Genomic DNA, 16,280 nt, shown 5'->3' with positions numbered 1-16,280 from the left:
TGTGTGTATACGCAACTATGTAAATACCCATAGATTATCATTGCTACAAGTTTCAACATTCAATTCAATGCTACCATATGTCCGAATCATAATAGCATATAGATGCTCTAATTGTAAACCATGCAAAGGATATCGCGTAAAATAGTTAAAGCAAGGGTTTTCAGGGCCTCCAGGACCTAAAAACCGGTGTGGAATTAGGGGCTAGGATATACATTAGATAAGAGTTCCGCTCTGGATGGCAAACATTACAAATGCGACGATACTGAAATTAACGTGGACCTTAAAGTGACCGATGCGATGGAGTGAGTATTGGTTACAGAATTATAAATTATAATTAACCCAACTATAAAATGGGTCGGGGAATCCTTCAGTTGATAACAATAAAGCTAAGAGATTGGGTTCTTCAACCCTGATGGTTTTTAGCTTTCCCCAATACTCATCGCATCATTAACACCCAAAACGTCCGATCCACAGATCTTTTACAGAAAATAATGGAGATGAAACCACTGCTAGACAAATACTTCTTGATCCTCGGAGGCTCACAACCGACCCCCATCCGAGGACCAGTCGGATCGGTCTGCTCCACTGCTGCTGTAGATGTCCAGCTGCTCCCGCGACCGGGTCTTGGGCTTAGTGGACTTGCTCTTGGCCTGTTGAGGCCGATGATGGTAGTGGTTCCCCCGATCGTTGATGACTTCGTAGTGAGAGTCCCCTGCAATGGCGGAGGTTCCTCCTCCTGCTGCTGCCGTTCCTCCAACGCCACCACCGCCTGCACCGGCTAATAGCAACTCGTGGATATTCTTGGTGGAGCGCCGATGCGCCTCCAGGCACTGCGACTCCGACGAGTACGGAAAAGAGGCCACAAAGTTGGAGGACTGCTGGCCACCACTGGTCGGGGGATCGCTGGCAAAGTTGGCTGGCGGCGGCAGAGGCAGATTTCCGCCGCAAGGCGTCGAAGGTGACAGGTCTGTGAACTCCGTCTTGGCCTCCGACTCAACGGAGCACATGCTCTGGCGCGAGATCTCCTTTTGAAGCTGCTGCTCCTTAGCGGTCGGCATATTTAGGTTTGAGCTCTCGTAGTCGTCCTCTCCACGCCGGCCCTGTGGAATAGGCAGCCGACTTCGGACGGAGTGCTCACGACCTCGACCAAATCTCTGCGCCAGGTAGTCCTCGTTGGCGGTGCTCTGCCCACTGCTGTGACTGCAATTACTGTGCTGGTGCTGGTGCTGATGAGCATGGGCGTGTGAATGGCTGTGATTGTGATTGTGGACATGGCTATGCTGCTTCTGGGCGTTGTCGTAGAAGCTATCGTTCTTCACGGACATGTTGCAGCAGCTGCTCACATCGGCAAAGTACACCTCCGACTCCGCGGGGTCCGCTGCTCCTGATCCAGATCCAGCTTGCTCCTTAGCAATAGCTCCATTGGAGTCTTGATAGCCGCTATTTTCAACCCCCGCGGATTGAGGCTGTGCTTGCTGGGGCGGATTAGCAGGCTGCACCACTTGCTCCTGCTTGGCGAATAGTTGCTGGACATTGGGGCGCTGTTGGCCCGGGTTGCTCTGCGGACCAATGCTCTTGGCACCGGTTCCCGCCTCCAGGCGTTTCTTCAGCTTTCTTGTGGGCAGGGTGTTTGAGCAGCGTTCCCGTTCCCGAGGATTTCCACCATCACTGTCGGACGGCGTGTTTTCGTATTCCACCTTGGATTTGTAGGCAGAGGAACGAGTGGCTGCCACTAATGAGTTCACGTTCCCAACACTGCTGAGACCATCCATCCGCTCCAGAGTGGCGGACTGGCCTTGGAGGCGTTGCAGCTGAAGTTGTTGCAACTGCTGCTGCTGGGGGTGTGGGAGATGGGTGTGTTGATGCTGCATGGTTGGATGCACTGGTTCCTGGCTAAGGGTAATAGCTGTGGCGGGCTGATTCCCCGCTAGACACGCCGTGGGTTGTAGATATTGATAGTAGCCCCGTCTGGCCGGACTATTCGGATCACTGTAAGGTGGCGGGGGACCCCAGACGCCGTAAGGCAAGGCGCTCGGAGGCGGTATTCCATTGTAGGCGGCGGTCACAGAGGGTTCTTCAATTAGCATTTGGTTGGTGTCCCCCGGAGCAGCCGCCGAAGAGCTGAATCCGTACTGTGAGTCCGGGCTGGCGGTCGCCTGCCGAAAGCGATGTCCTGCATCCGACGTGGTCCTTTGCCAGGGCATACGAGGCCAGCTCCAGCCACTGGTGCTCCTTCCTCCTCCGTTGGCACCTGCACCGCCTCTGTCACCACTGCGGCAGGCTCCTACAGTGTCTTCACCTCCAGGATTCGGGGAGTAAAAATTTCCCGGCGGTTGGGCAGTCCAGAAGCGCTGTTCTGCGCCCCCACCGCTGGCTGCCACAGCTGCCGCCATAGAGGCCTCATCCCACGGATAGCCAGTGGCTTGCAGGGGCAATGTCAGCTGGCGGTGGGCGTGGCACTGTTCACAGCAGCGGCAGTTCAGCATCCTGCCAGGGCCCAAAGACGGCGGAGGCGCTTGACTGGCATACAAGGAACGGCAGCGCAACTCCAGCTGCTCCCAGTACATCTTCTTCCGCTCGTGGCTGAGAAGCTGGTAGACCAGCATGCAGCTGAAGACGGCGATAAGAACTCCCGCCACGGATAAGCCAAAGATGGCCCTGAGGCAGGAGTACAGGGATCCGTGGACAACGTTGCAATCGGAGAGGGAATCAAATACCAGGCGCACTCCTTCTGAAAGAGATGGTTGGGAATTAGTTGGATATGGGACGTATCCTCAATGGCAACTTACCCTTATCGACACGGTCCACCTGGGATTCAATTAGGTCCGAATAGCAGGTGCAGGTGCGCGTCTTTTGGGCATATTCACATTCTCTCAGGGCCTGTAGGCGACTCATATGGAGCACAGTCGTGGTAACCGTCACCAGCGCGCAAGTCAGGGCGGACACCAAGCCACAGGCTCCGGACAGTTTGATCTTTAAACGGAAAAGATTTGGGTTAATGGTGAAGAGTTCTGTGACATGTCTCTGGTTACTTACCAAGTAACTGTAGCGATTGCGCCGCCTGGCTAGGCTCATGATGCAAATTCCCGTCAGGATAAGGAGGGTGGCGGGCACAAAGGTTGGCACAGTCTCGAAGTTACCCACTGTTATGGTGTATGAGTGAAGCAGGAAGTAGACGCCCAGGAAGAGAACGCCCAACAGGCAACTGAAGCCACCGCAGATGAGGCACCACACCACGTACTTCTTGATTCCGACTCCATGGCGATGAGCTGAAGTTGAAAGAGAAAAAATACAATTAGATTTCAGCCGTAAACTCCAGAAACAGCAGTCCCAACCAGAGCCGCGATGATGGGAATCGACGTTCGCTGAGGAGGGCGGCGGTGCTGGGACCCAGGAGCAGGGTGGTGGCATGCTGTACTGCACGAACTGCATCACCGGATAGCCGTGCATGGTGAATGGACTATCTCTGCTCCAGATTCCAGAATCAAGTCGAATGGTTTTACAGGCAGGAGGAACACATCCTGGCCAGAACTTGGAAATTCCGGAACACGTTTTCCTCCCTTTTTCACTCTTTCCGTTTTTCTATCTTCTTGGGACAGAAGAGAAAAATATCTACACAGCAGTGGAAGCTGGCTGAGATGCGGGGCTGGAGATGCGACACAGCCTCCGCTAGCAGCTGCGCGGACTAGGGTTAGTGGGGTGGTTTGGTGACTGGGCGATTGGGTGGCAAGTGCTGGTGCTGAAGCAGAAGCTGGGAGGTGGCGTCAACGCCGGAGTGTGCGTTGCAATTACAGGAACGGTGTCAACTGAAATCCCGACTGACATTAGCACAGCGCCAACCCCCCAAGCAAATATTTTGCACCAGCTCCAGGACAAAAATAGAGAGCGAGCGGGCAGCACTGCGCCGGCGCAGGACATGCGGATGAGGAAGCAGCGCCAAAGCGGAAGCTGTGCCTGGAGTGGATGGCAAATCAGTGACAGAGGGGGCACTGTGATTCATTGAAAAGAGGTGGAAAGTGGCAGCACTGATGGCTATCGAAATGGATGTGAAGTAACGAAGTTGGGGATACCCTAGAAAACCAAAATCCTTTCACTCACCTATGGATCCATTGGCATTACTCCTGGGACGGGGCGGAGGACGCGGCGGCAGTGGCGGACGATTGTCGTCCATTATCTGTGACTTCAGCCCTGACCTCGATGAAGCATTCACCGCGCCGTCTAATTCCGTATCGTGGTAGATGTCGTTGCAACTGTCTCCCGTGGGCTGTGTCTTGGGGGGCAGTTGTCCTGCACCACCACCGCCACCGGATCTCGGTTTCTTTTTCTTGATCATGGTGCTATTGTTATCCGACTCGCTTACCGTGATCTCGTCTGCTCCGAGCATAGCGTCGGACAGCAGACTTCGCTTGTGCTGCGCCAGAGTGGAGTTGCCTCCACCACCTGCGGTACATGTGCACTCCAGATCGCAGTCGCAGCTCCCAGCTCCCGCCGAGGTGTCTAGCTGCAGCTGGGCTTGCTCTTCATGAAGAGCCTGATAGGAGTGATTGAGCAGCGACTGAGCCGACTGGGTCTTGAGGGGCGGGTGTCTAGAGGAGCTCTCTTGCTGGGTGCTGGGAGTGTGCTGGTGCACCAGTACCGCCACTGCCATGGACGCGTTCTGCTGGGCAGGCGGAGCCATGGTGGGCGGATGAGCAGGTGCCCGGCCACAGGAACAGGGGCATTGGCAGGGCGGGAGTGACTGGGAAATCTGCTGATGCTGTTGCTGCTGCTGCTGCTGCTGCTGCATGTAATGCGCCGGATATTGGATGTAATGATAGTGATGAGGCAACTGGCCACCAATTTGAGGAGCCTGTTCCTGGCCCAGACTCGACTCTGAGGCGACACGTTGCAAGGATGCCGAGGCTTTTGTTGTTGCCGTTGCTGCTGCTGCCTCCATGGCGCTTAGTGTTGTTGTTGGTCAATAACCGGTTTGACCCTTTTCAACTCCAAATACTCATTTATGCTGCACACAGCACACACTCACTCCACCACATTCATTTGGATTCGTCGGTCTCACGCTTCTAAAACCGAGACCCGATTAATTGACAAAATTTATGGCTTATTCTGCAATATCTTTCCGCGGTATATATAGCACCGATATTGGATTAACATAAACAAGAAGCGCACACGGAAAAAAATATATTTAGAGGCACCGCTGCCGATTCAAAAGGTCTCGAAGCGCTTAACCCGCGATCGCACAAGCCGCGCTTGCAACTCAAACTCGAATGAGGCGCCCAAGAGCAGAACAAGCCGGGCTAACAACGACGGCTCAAACTCAAACCTCGTTCGACACCCACACATCCATACAGGAATTCGAGCATAGACTTTGACTGCACTGTGAGAAACTGGAACAAAGTTTATAACTATCAAAAATGAACTGTTTTAACATTTAAATTTATTAGTTTAACAACACAGAACTGATTTAATTTGGCAGTTTTTGATAATGGTTTGTTTGTATCAATGGATCGTAGAAATAAATATTGAAAAAAATATAAACATAGAGGGGGGCTAGTGCAGCTCCTTAAACGAAATCGTCCTCATTACCTTTCCATTCATATTAAATTCCCTGAATACAAGGCGTTTGTAGTTCTTCTCCAAAAGCTTCAAGGCCTGGTTCCACAATGGCAGATACTTGGAGCGATTCTCGAACGGCACCAGTTTCTCCTGCAGATGATCTATCAAAAAAATACTTTCATTGTTGTGCCATTTCCGTTGAAGGAGTTCGTTGATAATGGCGTTTTTAAAATCGTAAATCACTGACTGGGCTTCCTGCCGCCGTGCCTTGTAATAAAGCAGAATCGGTACAATCGGGACAAGAGCCCAAAGTATCCACGAGATATCAAATTCACGAAATAAATTGCAGAATCGTAAGAAGTTATCAGAAACTAAGCACTGGAAGGGCAGTCGCGGTTCTGTTATCTCAAAGTGGGGCTCCTTCAAGATGGGGGAATCCATGATTGCCATGCCCCACTGCGGGTTCTGTGAGATCAGGTGGGGCAAGAATGTGACGGCCAGGGTATGTTGGGTGTCAGGCAGTCCCTCGGCAAACTCACTGAACGGTAACGTAAGTGGCAGCCTTGAGTCCTGGCAGTAATGCAACCTGGCTCTTCCGTTCAGCTGACTGAACAGTTTCCTGACCATTTGGTGAGTGGGTTCCAGCCAGTTGCTCTGTATGCAGTTGTTGCGCAAATTGCATTTACACAAAGTATACTTTGTGTTCAGGATATTGAACATATTCTCCATTTGAAAGATATAGCGCTTTCTCAGATACACAGCCCCAATCACGACCAGAAAGATTATCAAAAGTTTAGTTAACCGCTGTGGAACTCTCGACTCTCGATTGTATGAATCTTTTGCCACTGGATATATAGGATATTGATTGATTTTACTGAAACGGGGTCTTACCAAGGCTTTCTTAGAAGGCATCTTAGGAGGCGAGCCAGTGCTCTGATGGGAAATTAATTGGCGTGGGGGAAAGATGGTAATCGGATCCAAAAGATATGAAGAACTGTCGTAGTCGGTGGTCTGCCTCCCAGTTGTCGCAGCTATTTCTTTATTGGCAGATGTAGTACTGCGATCGAAATCAGGATACCTGAAATCATTTTGTTGGACTTTTGGAATCTGTTGAGACCTGTAGTACATCTTCATTCGCTCCATAAAAAGCGCTCGTCTTTTCTTGGAGTCTAGGTTGTTGGTCAAATCACTCAGAATCTTCTTTTTTTGAGGATCCTTATGGCCCAGACGGCTCAGGTTCCCAGACATATTTTATTTTTCTAGTTTTTTTTTAATATTTTCTTATAGTTATTGAATATTATACAGAAAAATACTGAATGGAATGAGTCGAATATAAACAGAACATATGACACAATGACCTAGACTACTCGGATAAAACCAAGAAGTGTAAAATTAAGATTTCATTCATTGGGATTTCTCTCAGTGTAAGTGTTAGTTGCGCGCGCTTCGACTTCAAACAGATTCCGGTTCTTGCACTGATTCAGAAAAGGTATTCCGAAGACGAACAGGGAAAATCAATTTCTTTGTTGTTGCTGAGTTGAGCATTTGTTTTGGTTACCTTTCCTACCTGGATAGCAGCCACAGCCACAGCCTTGTTGTTGTTGTTTCTCACAACCTGCATGGAAGGTAGAAACCCACTTCTAGAGTGTGTGTACGTGAACGGGCTGGTTGGGTAATCGGTAGAAGCAATTTAAATGAGATCCCAGCTGAAAGGCGTACAGTGGGGCCTGGCTATGCTCCAAGCAGGTGTGGGTACGTCTTGCTGTAGGGCCAACTCCCAGCCCATATCCATATGGCTATAGTTTGCCAATCCGGTTTTCATTCTTGAAAAATAATATGCAGCTCAGCAGGCGTCCTCGGCAGGTAGAAGAGGATTTAAAGATCCAAATTCAGAGGAATATTATATTCTATTTCCACCCTCGAAAGGTACACAAGTGTAAAGTTTACGGATATTCTCTTGATCGATGTATGTTCTTGTTCTATGTACATACATATGTATGGAAAATAAATTGCAATATCTTGGTTGGATTCTTTCATTACCCCTATCTTATCTAGAAATAAATCATAAAATGGCAAAAGAAACACTCTAGTTCCCAGTTTTTCTTTTTTTGTTTTAAAAGCAAACTGATTATAATTAGTCCGTTGTGGTGTCACCTGTCCCTGCAACCTGATACCCCCCGGTCTAGTCTGGGCAACGCACCTTAAAATGGTAAAACCGTTCAAATAGAAGCCACACACCCACCCAGTTATTAATCAATCGATTACTTTGGTTGTATTTAATACTGATACGGACATTTCCGGTCTCTGATAGCGTCACTGATATTAAACAATACCCCACCATGAGTGAGATTGCACGAAGCAGTTCTTTAAGAAGGCGTATGGATTTGAAGTAATACCTAGATGCGATTGGAATGGGACCGAGAGATTGAATGCACCAGCATAGCGAAGCCGCTAATGAAGTAAATTGCCATTGGGAGGAAGGACAGCACTTGGTCGTCCTCCACTGAGTGCATCTTCGTCTGATTGATGACCCAGCCCAAGCTACGATCCACGGCGCGCCTCCATTTGCGGTAGCGAACCTTGCGCTCCGCCTCCTTTGTGGTGGCCTGGAAAGTGTCATACTGCACTTGAACGTAATACTTCTCCGGATCAAACCGGCACAGGTTCAATCCGTCCGCATTGGCGGCGCACATGGCCGCTCCCAAAGCCGTCAAGTCCTTAGATTGCGACCGGAATACGGGCATTCCAATCGTGTCAGCCTGGATCTGCATAAGAAGATTATTCGCAGAGAGCTTTCCGTCGGCGTGCAGTTTTCTGATCTCGTAACCAGACTCCTGGCGCATGCACTCCAGGATGTCGCGGGTCTGGAAGCAGATGCTCTCTAGTGCCGCTCTAACTATGTGATTCTTCCGCGTGAACTGGGTCAGACCGATTATGATGCCACGGGCGTTTGGCTGCCAGTAGGGGGCGTATAAGCCCGTAAAGGCTGGCACAAAGTACAAATCTCCCGAAGTGGGAACCGCCAACGCAACTTCTTCTGCATCTTTGAGGTCAGGCAGGATACGCATTTTGGAGTGAAGCCACGAGAGTGCGTGTCCAGCTACCAGGACAGCTCCCTCTATGGCATAAATCGTGGGCGCCTTTGGACCTAGCTTGTAGGCCACTGTTGTGAGGAGACCGTGACTCGAAAATACAGGCTTTTTGCCCGTATTGCACAACAGAAAACATCCGGAGCGGTAAGTATTCTTGGTCTGACCCGGCTTCACACACATCTGTCCTAAGAGAGAGGCTTGCTGGTTGCCGATAATCCCGCTAAGCGTCATCCCGCGGAGTGGACTCCGCTCCGAGGTGATCTTGCCGAAGACTTCCGAGCAGCTGTGGATGCTGGGCAACATCTCTTCGGGAATGCCAAAAGTTTCCAGCAGCACGGGGTCCCAGCTCTGCGTCTCCAGGTTCATGAGGAGTGTGCGGGAGGCATTTGTCACATCCGTGATGTGAATCGCCCCTGAGAAAGCAGTAGCGCAGTTAAGGAGCTCAAAAGCTTTTGTATTAGATTCACTAACCATTCGTCAGATTCCAGACGATCCAGCTGTCTACTGTTCCCGCTTTGCAGCGTCCTTCTTCGATGGCCAGGCGCACTTCGGGAACGTTGTCCTTCAGCCACACAATCTTCAGGGCGGAGAAGTACGTGGAAATGGGCAGACCGGTGCTGCTTCGGAAGTGATTTGGGTCCTGCACCTTGGCCAAGATCTGCTCCACAGTGGTGCTAGTGCGAATGTCCTTCCACAGGAGAGCATTGTATAGAGGCTTGCCGGTTACAGCGTCCCAGACAATAGTGGTCTCGCGCTGATTGGTGATGCCCACCGTGGCAATGTCGCCAGCGGAAAACCCTTGCTCGGGCAGCATCTTGATGGCCTCCTCAGCGCACTTGTTGATAGAGGACATAATCCCACGTGGATCCTGCTCGTACCAGCCATCCTTTGGTGAGATTAAAAACAGCTCCACTCGATGGGCAGCGATCTCCTTGAAGTCCGGAGTAGTATAAATCGAAAAGCTAATGGTCTTGGTTCCCTCGTCGATCACGCCGACCAGGCCAGTCATTCTCCCTCAATGAAAGGAGGCCGAGTAGGTTATAATTCTGATTTAATCTGAATCATTTGGAAAATCATTCAAATCGAAATTGAATGATTTTTCAATCGATTACTGTGGTCACATCTAACTGCTATTCCCATTTCCGGCCCCTGATAGCACCGCTGATATTAAATCATACCCCACCTTGAGTGAGATTGCTCGTAGCAGTTCTGTAAGAACGGGTATGAATACTTGGAAGTAACACCACCTTCCTATTAATATTAGATACTACCCTTTAGATAGTATAGAACATTCTGCGATTGGCAAATATTAAACTTAAATTCCTGGTAATTCGCAATAAGACGCAATGCCTCGATTCGTATTATTTCTGGTTTATTGTTTTTAGGGGCGTAATCGCTACACATACACATAGAGTACAAGTACGGGGGCCTACTTAAATTAGAAATGTTGTTTGCACTTTGGCTATATACAATTCGCTGATATGGCCGTGCGTAGATCGTTTGGTCATGGAACCTATCGTCAATGGACCTACGGCTAAGAAGTAAGGAAATATGCAACGAAGAACGATAAGATAGATTAATTTATAGGAGGAGCTCTCCGCTCATTGGGTTAAAATATTTACAGGGCTTAAAGCACGTCCAACCATCCCAAGTAGTCCTCGTGGGACTTTTGCCAGGGCAAATCCGGAAATAACAAAACAAAACTACTATCACAACCGAGAAACGATGCGGGGGGATCCTCCGAACCAGTCTACTGTCCGGCGGCCGAGAGAGAATGCACCAGCATGGCGAAGCTGCTAATGAGGAAGATGCTTGCTGGGAGGGAGGAGAGCATCCTGTAGTTCTCCTCCGTGTGCTCCTTCGTCTTCTTCTGCTTGATGACCCATCCTAAGCTGCGTTCCACGGCCCTCTTCCACTTGCCGTAGCGCTCCTTTCGCTCCACCTCAGTGGTGGTGGCCAGAAAAGTGTCGTAGTGCACGTTCTCGTAATATCGCTTCTCCGGCTCAAACTGGCACAGATTCACGCCGTCCGCCTGTGCCGCGCACATGGCGGCTCCGAAAGCCGTAGAGTCCATCAGCTGGGAGCGGAATACGGGCAATCCAATGGTGTCGGCCTGGAGCTGCATGAGAAGATTGTTTGTCGTCAGCTTTCCATCGGCGTGGAGTTTGTTGATCTCGTAGCCACACTCCTGGTGCATGCACTCCAGGATGTCGCGGGTCTGGAAGCAGATGCTCTCTAGTGCCGCTCTTACGATGTGATTCTTTCGCGTGAACTGGGTCAGACCGATTATGATGCCACGGGCGTTCTGCTTCCAATATGGTGCATACAAACCCGTAAAGGCTGGCACGAAGTACACATCTCCCGATGTGGGCACCACCTCTGCGTATTTTTCGGCGTCCTTGGAGTCGGGCAGGATGCGCACTTTGGTCTGAAGCCATGAGAGCGCGTGTCCGGCTACCGAAACAGCTCCTTCAATGGCATAAATCGTGGGCGCTTGGGGGCCTAGCTTGTAGGCCACTGTTGTGAGGAGACCGTGACGGGAAAATACGGGCTTATCACCCGTATTGCACAACAGAAAACATCCAGAGCGGTAAGTATTCTTGGTCTGACCCGGCTTCACGCACATCTGCCCCAGGAGAGAGGCCTGCTGGTTGCCCATAATTCCACTGAGTGTCATCCCACGGAGAGGACTCCGCTCTGAAGTGATCTTGCCGAAGACTTCCGAGCAGCTGTGGATGCTGGGAAGCATCTCCTCTCGGATTCCAAAAGTCTTCAGCAGCACGGGATCCCAGCTCTGTGTCTCCAGGTTCATTAGGAGAGTGCGGGAGGCGTTCGTCACGTCCGTGATGTGAAGAGCCCCTAAAGAAAGCAATAGCTCAGTTAAAAAGTTCCAAAGCCTTAGAACTATATTTACCAACCATTTGTCAGATTCCAGACGATCCAGCTATCCACGGTTCCGGCCTTGCAGCGTCTCTCTCGGATGGCCTGACGAACTTCGGGAACGTTGTCCCTCAGCCATCGAATCTTTAGAGCGGAGAAGTACGTGGAAATAGGCAGACCCGTGCTGCTTCGGAAGTGATTTGGGTCCTGCACCTTGGCCAAGATCTGCTCCACTGTTGTGCTGGTGCGAATGTCCTTCCACAGGAGAGCATTGTATAGAGGCTTGCCGGTCACTGCGTCCCAGACAATCGTGGTCTCTCGCTGATTGGTGATGCCCACCGTGGCAATGTCGCCAGCGGAGAATCCTTGCTCGGGCAGCTGCTTAATGGCCTCCTCGGCGCACTTGTTGATCGAGGCCATCATCTCAAGTGGGTCCTGTTCGTACCAGCCATCCTGCGGTGTGATTACACTTAGCTCAACCCGGTGGGCGGCGATCTCTTTGAAGTCAGGAGTAGTATAAATCGAGAAGCCAATAGTTTTGGTTCCCTCGTCGATCACACCGACCAGGCCAGAGTGCTGGATTAGGGATTGCTTGCGCAACTCCTTGCTGCGGAACGGGACATCCGCGCTGGAGTGGGGTAAGTTCTTGCCCTCGGTCATTCTGCCTGAAAAACCGGAGATCGAGAAGGTCAGATTTTTGATAATCACTTTTATTTTAATTTGCATGATTTAATAACCTAATGGAATTAGTAATTAGTCCTTATTGGCCTAACCAATGTTTGAAGTATGAGTCCAAAAATCATTCTGTGATAACAGTTTCTGCGATAAAGTTGAAAGACTGTGAAAAACAACTTCATATGTATGTTTCAACAACCAAGTTCTATATTTGAGTTCGCACTTCCCCCAGGGTACATTGTTTTGTTTGCGATACTATCTCGATTGGGAGGTACATAGTATGTACAATAACTACATATATGTATAAATACTGGTACACTTGTTCGGCACTTGTTTGACTTTGAACCCGCACGGCTTGTTGGGGGGCTTGATTGCGGCGATTCCGTCGGTCGAGCCCTCTTCCCACTGACACAAATACTCCATACAAAAGAAATACCACACAGAAGTGGAGCACAATCGCTGGGATTGACGTCTCAACGGAGCAGCGGATCAAATTCCTGTACATAAATTATGGTAGATTGTTGTGATTGCGGGCCCTGCGACAAGGTCAAGTGCTAGGCTTAGAGATAAGCCCCTAATGATTGAGTGTACTATATAGTATGGTTATAGATTTTATTGTTAGGGCACTGAAACGATTGATTTAATAATCCCGAAACTTTCCACAGGGTCTTCGCGTTGGGATTCATCTGGCAATTAAAATCGAAGTACAATTTCGAAAGTTATTAAACAAGGTTTATGTGCCCAAGGTTTATGGCCATGTACTTTTATTAAGCACTGTTTCCTGATAACCGAGTATCGATTCACAACCCATAAACGTTATGTTCAGATTAGATTTGGGGGCACTCTCAATTGGACTGAGCCGATCGGGCAATACTATATATGCATGGATACACTCGAATGAAACCGAATATCCAAAAAGGCCTATCAAACAATTAAAGTAAATAATTTACGATAACTACGATAATTTACGATAACCCCGATGAATGAACTCTCAGTGCATTGATAAACTGTTTACACTCGTTTGTCCACTCACTTTTCAGATATTCGATTGTTGTTTATGCCGGCTGATAACACTTGTTTCAATATTTTTATATGGTAAGTAGAGAGAAAGGTCGATCAGGGTGGAGAGAACTGTAGCCAGCACGCGAGGGATCGAGAGAAAGGTGCGGAGAAAGAGAGAGCCCGTCGAGTAAAAACACAACCGTTCGCGGCCAGCGCCAAAATGTATCTGAAAGTCGAAGCCAATCCAACGGAACGCTATCAGCTTGAAGGCGCGGCAGCGCACTCGGAATCGAGCTTTCGTTGTGGGTGTGTAGGTTTTCGTATCGAAATTGAATTTACTACCTACTACTGACTATACCCATCGAACAGACCAATAAACCCGGCAGTAGCAACAGCTGATAAGACAAGCCGGCCAAGAGCGTCTATGTCTGATGTCTGGGGCACAGTGGGTGGGTGGTTGGGTGGTTGGGTTGCACGGTGGCTTCTCTAGACGTTTCTCAGTGCAATAAACTGCGAACTGGTTGCGACAGACGCCGGCAGCCTTGGCATTTAAAAACACGCATTTGCATATCTCTCAGACCAAGAGAGACATGAACATTGGGTCAATTTTATTAAATACGGGGGGATTTTTTATATTTTTTATAACAAAATTATACATTTTTTGTCTACTCATAAAAAAAGAAAAATCTGATGTAATCAAACAACCAAAGATGTGGGTATAAAATAAATCTAAAATTCGGACAAAACCGACCAAACATATTTTGGATACTTGCCATTTTTTGTCACTATCAACAATTTATTTTTAATAGTGGAAAAGTACCAGTTTTCAAGATCCGACATATTCGAAAAGTCTGAACCGAACAAAGGGAGATAATGGAAATAAAGTACTAGACCCTGTAGATCACAAGAGAAGCACGTGAATTACTAGGCGAATGATTTCAGATTAAACAAATATTATAGGAAACGTGCTAGGAAACCATTGTTAGTAGTAGTTAACTAAGATTTCAATACATGTTTATGACTTCCAGTTAGGAATGTAAGTAGGTATTGCTCAGAAATCTATGATCTACGATTACTTACCCATGAAATAGTGTCTCATTTTAAGTCCGGAAATTATTCCATCGGATCCCAGGCCAACCCGCACATAAATTCTTCAGGTTTTTCAAAGACAATCACGTGTGGGCGTCCATTCAGTTCATACTTATAGGCCGGAGCTAAAATTAGATGAGAAAATATTAAAAATATTCCATTGAGGGGCAAGCACATAAAGCAGACGTTATTGTGACATCTTCAAGAGCGAGGCGCAGCATGACAAAAAAAAAAAGCTGAGAAATAAACGAAAATGCAGATTTTGGTATTGAAATGTTTGCATCCATTAACTAAAAAGGGGGAGTGTGTGCGTTATATAAACACAACAGTAGGGGCAGATAGAGCCAAGTTAATGAAGTCAATTTGACCGGCTCAAACGAGTTCATTAAATCGGGCTGTCAGTGTGAAAATATGTATATGTGCAAATATAAACACTGTCGCAGCGGTTTTGGCCCACAAACGAGGAAAGCAATTTAGCCCGACCGATGGCCTTTAGTTGTACCCTCGCAATATATGACGGGTATATCGAATATAAGGCGTAACTTTAAGGACATCAACATCAACACAATGTCTTGTTTATTGAACAAAACGAATATCAAGCTTTTATTGTGGCTCATATGATGGCAAATTATTTTTAGGAAACGTATATGTTAGTGTACGTCTTGACTCTCTGATGGCGAAACCCATTTAAGCCATTATAAAATATCATATTTTATTTGCTGCAATTTGAATTTCAATAACAGACCGATTGAGAAATGACTATTGCTTATAGCAGAAAGTGCCACAAACGATTACATCAGGAGGGTTTATTCAGTCCAATGCATGCAATCATAATTACACATACCACCTGTGAACCTCTCCATAAATACCTAATTTATCGTAGCCCTATCGTAAGACAATGTGTCATGATTCTGATAATCTTTAGACTGGCTGATAAGCGTACTTGTGGGGTGATTACAGCTTATATAATATTTTATTTCGATGAGCTTGCCGTCTAGTGCAGTGGGGCACTAGGAGAGGGCAGATCTAGTGAACTCCAGATTAATTATTGGCGGATTAGCCAGCTTTGGGGCGCCAGCGATCAACTGTCCCCATGTAAGCGGACACACCTATTTGTTTTCCTACTCGCCCTGTTGATATTTGCATTTCTGTTTAGCTCTGTTCGGTAATAGCCGCGTTAAATGCAATTGCCAGATGCAATATTGCGAGAGGCAGTGCTATTTTTGCTTCCGTATTCTCCGTTCGAAGGCCTCTCATCCATCGCATTATTTGGATGACCTAAGGGAGAGAAATGGAGCTTGGAAGGTCGTTGCTCACGTGGGTTTTGGCACCTGACCACAGAAAATCAATAGCCAGGCTAGACGGCTGTTGCATACGTCATGACGTCGGCCAAGCCCCTCAAAAGCAGCATTCCAATTGGCCAAAGCCCGTGCCGTCACACGGCCGATGGGGGGAGAACAACAACGAAATTACGCTAGCCCAATGGTCATAATGGACCCATTCATTAGCACATATGTATATGTAGCTATATGTATAATTACATATAAATACATCTAAAACAACTCAAGTTATTAAAGTTATTAATAATAAAGACCAAAAAAGCTATTTGAAACACGTGATAGCCGGTGAAGAATAATTATGGGTTTAACTAACCAACATTTTCACCGCCCCACTGGGTTTACAGTTGAGCAGGTTAAGGCCACCGCTACTAGATATTCTCCGGCATATTTGAGCACATTATTAACAGGATTAGCACCATTTTTATCGCGTTTATGGTTAATTATTATCAGCTCTGTGGCAGACGAGCCTGCCCGACAGGGGAGTTTTTTTATTGTGACTATTGCTATTTTGGTCCCACTGTACGAGCTTAAAGTATAAGTGTGCCCGTACGATATTTTTGGTCCCACTGTTGAATAACGCAAGTCTTTTTAGCTTTTTTAATAGCATCTGTTTTCCAATTCTTTTTTGCCAGTTCGCTCGGTTGGGAAA

The 16,280-nt window shown here is 48.1% G+C and overlaps 3 protein-coding genes across 7 annotated transcripts; all 3 read right to left on the bottom strand.

Moving 5' to 3' along the window:
* Positions 1-60: 60 nt before the first annotated feature.
* On the bottom strand, positions 61-5,268 carry LOC108120803 (uncharacterized). 4 transcript variants are annotated; one of them, XM_017234612.3, is made up of 4 exons: positions 4,099-5,268; positions 3,037-3,269; positions 2,790-2,973; positions 61-2,731 (listed from the first exon to the last, which is right to left on the bottom strand). In XM_017234612.3, the coding sequence occupies exons 1-4, from the start codon at positions 4,934-4,936 to the stop codon at positions 540-542; spliced, it is 3,447 nt and encodes a 1,148-aa protein (XP_017090101.2). In that variant the 5' UTR covers positions 4,937-5,268; the 3' UTR covers positions 61-539. The 4 variants fall into 4 exon arrangements, with proteins under 4 accessions (XP_017090101.2, XP_017090102.2, XP_017090103.2 ...); XM_017234613.3 differs by having other exon boundaries at positions 61-2,728; XM_017234614.3 differs by lacking the exon at positions 4,099-5,268 and adding an exon at positions 3,336-3,814.
* Positions 5,269-7,809: 2,541 nt separating this feature from the next.
* Positions 7,810-9,796, bottom strand: LOC108120822 (glycerol kinase 2-like). The gene is made up of 2 exons (XM_017234644.3): positions 9,117-9,796; positions 7,810-9,058 (listed from the first exon to the last, which is right to left on the bottom strand). Exons 1-2 carry the CDS (start codon positions 9,652-9,654, stop codon positions 7,950-7,952), a joined length of 1,647 nt encoding a protein of 548 aa, XP_017090133.2. The 5' UTR covers positions 9,655-9,796; the 3' UTR covers positions 7,810-7,949.
* Positions 9,797-9,996: 200 nt separating this feature from the next.
* LOC108120820 (Glycerol kinase 2) lies at positions 9,997-16,136 on the bottom strand. 2 transcript variants are annotated; one of them, XM_017234642.3, is made up of 4 exons: positions 15,945-16,136; positions 14,283-14,416; positions 11,564-12,190; positions 9,997-11,504 (listed from the first exon to the last, which is right to left on the bottom strand). In XM_017234642.3, exons 2-4 carry the CDS (start codon positions 14,299-14,301, stop codon positions 10,396-10,398), a joined length of 1,755 nt encoding a protein of 584 aa, XP_017090131.2. In that variant the 5' UTR covers positions 14,302-14,416; positions 15,945-16,136; the 3' UTR covers positions 9,997-10,395. The 2 variants fall into 2 exon arrangements, with proteins under 2 accessions (XP_017090131.2, XP_017090132.2); XM_017234643.3 differs by lacking the exons at positions 14,283-14,416; positions 15,945-16,136 and adding an exon at positions 13,234-13,411.
* Positions 16,137-16,280: the final 144 nt, after the last annotated feature.

Source organism: Drosophila bipectinata, chromosome 3L, assembly GCF_030179905.1.
Source record: "Drosophila bipectinata strain 14024-0381.07 chromosome 3L, DbipHiC1v2, whole genome shotgun sequence".
NCBI classification, from domain to species: Eukaryota; Metazoa; Arthropoda; class Insecta; order Diptera; family Drosophilidae; genus Drosophila; species Drosophila bipectinata.
The sequence above is the reverse complement of the archived record's forward strand: the minus strand, read 5'-3'. Positions and strand labels throughout refer to the sequence as shown.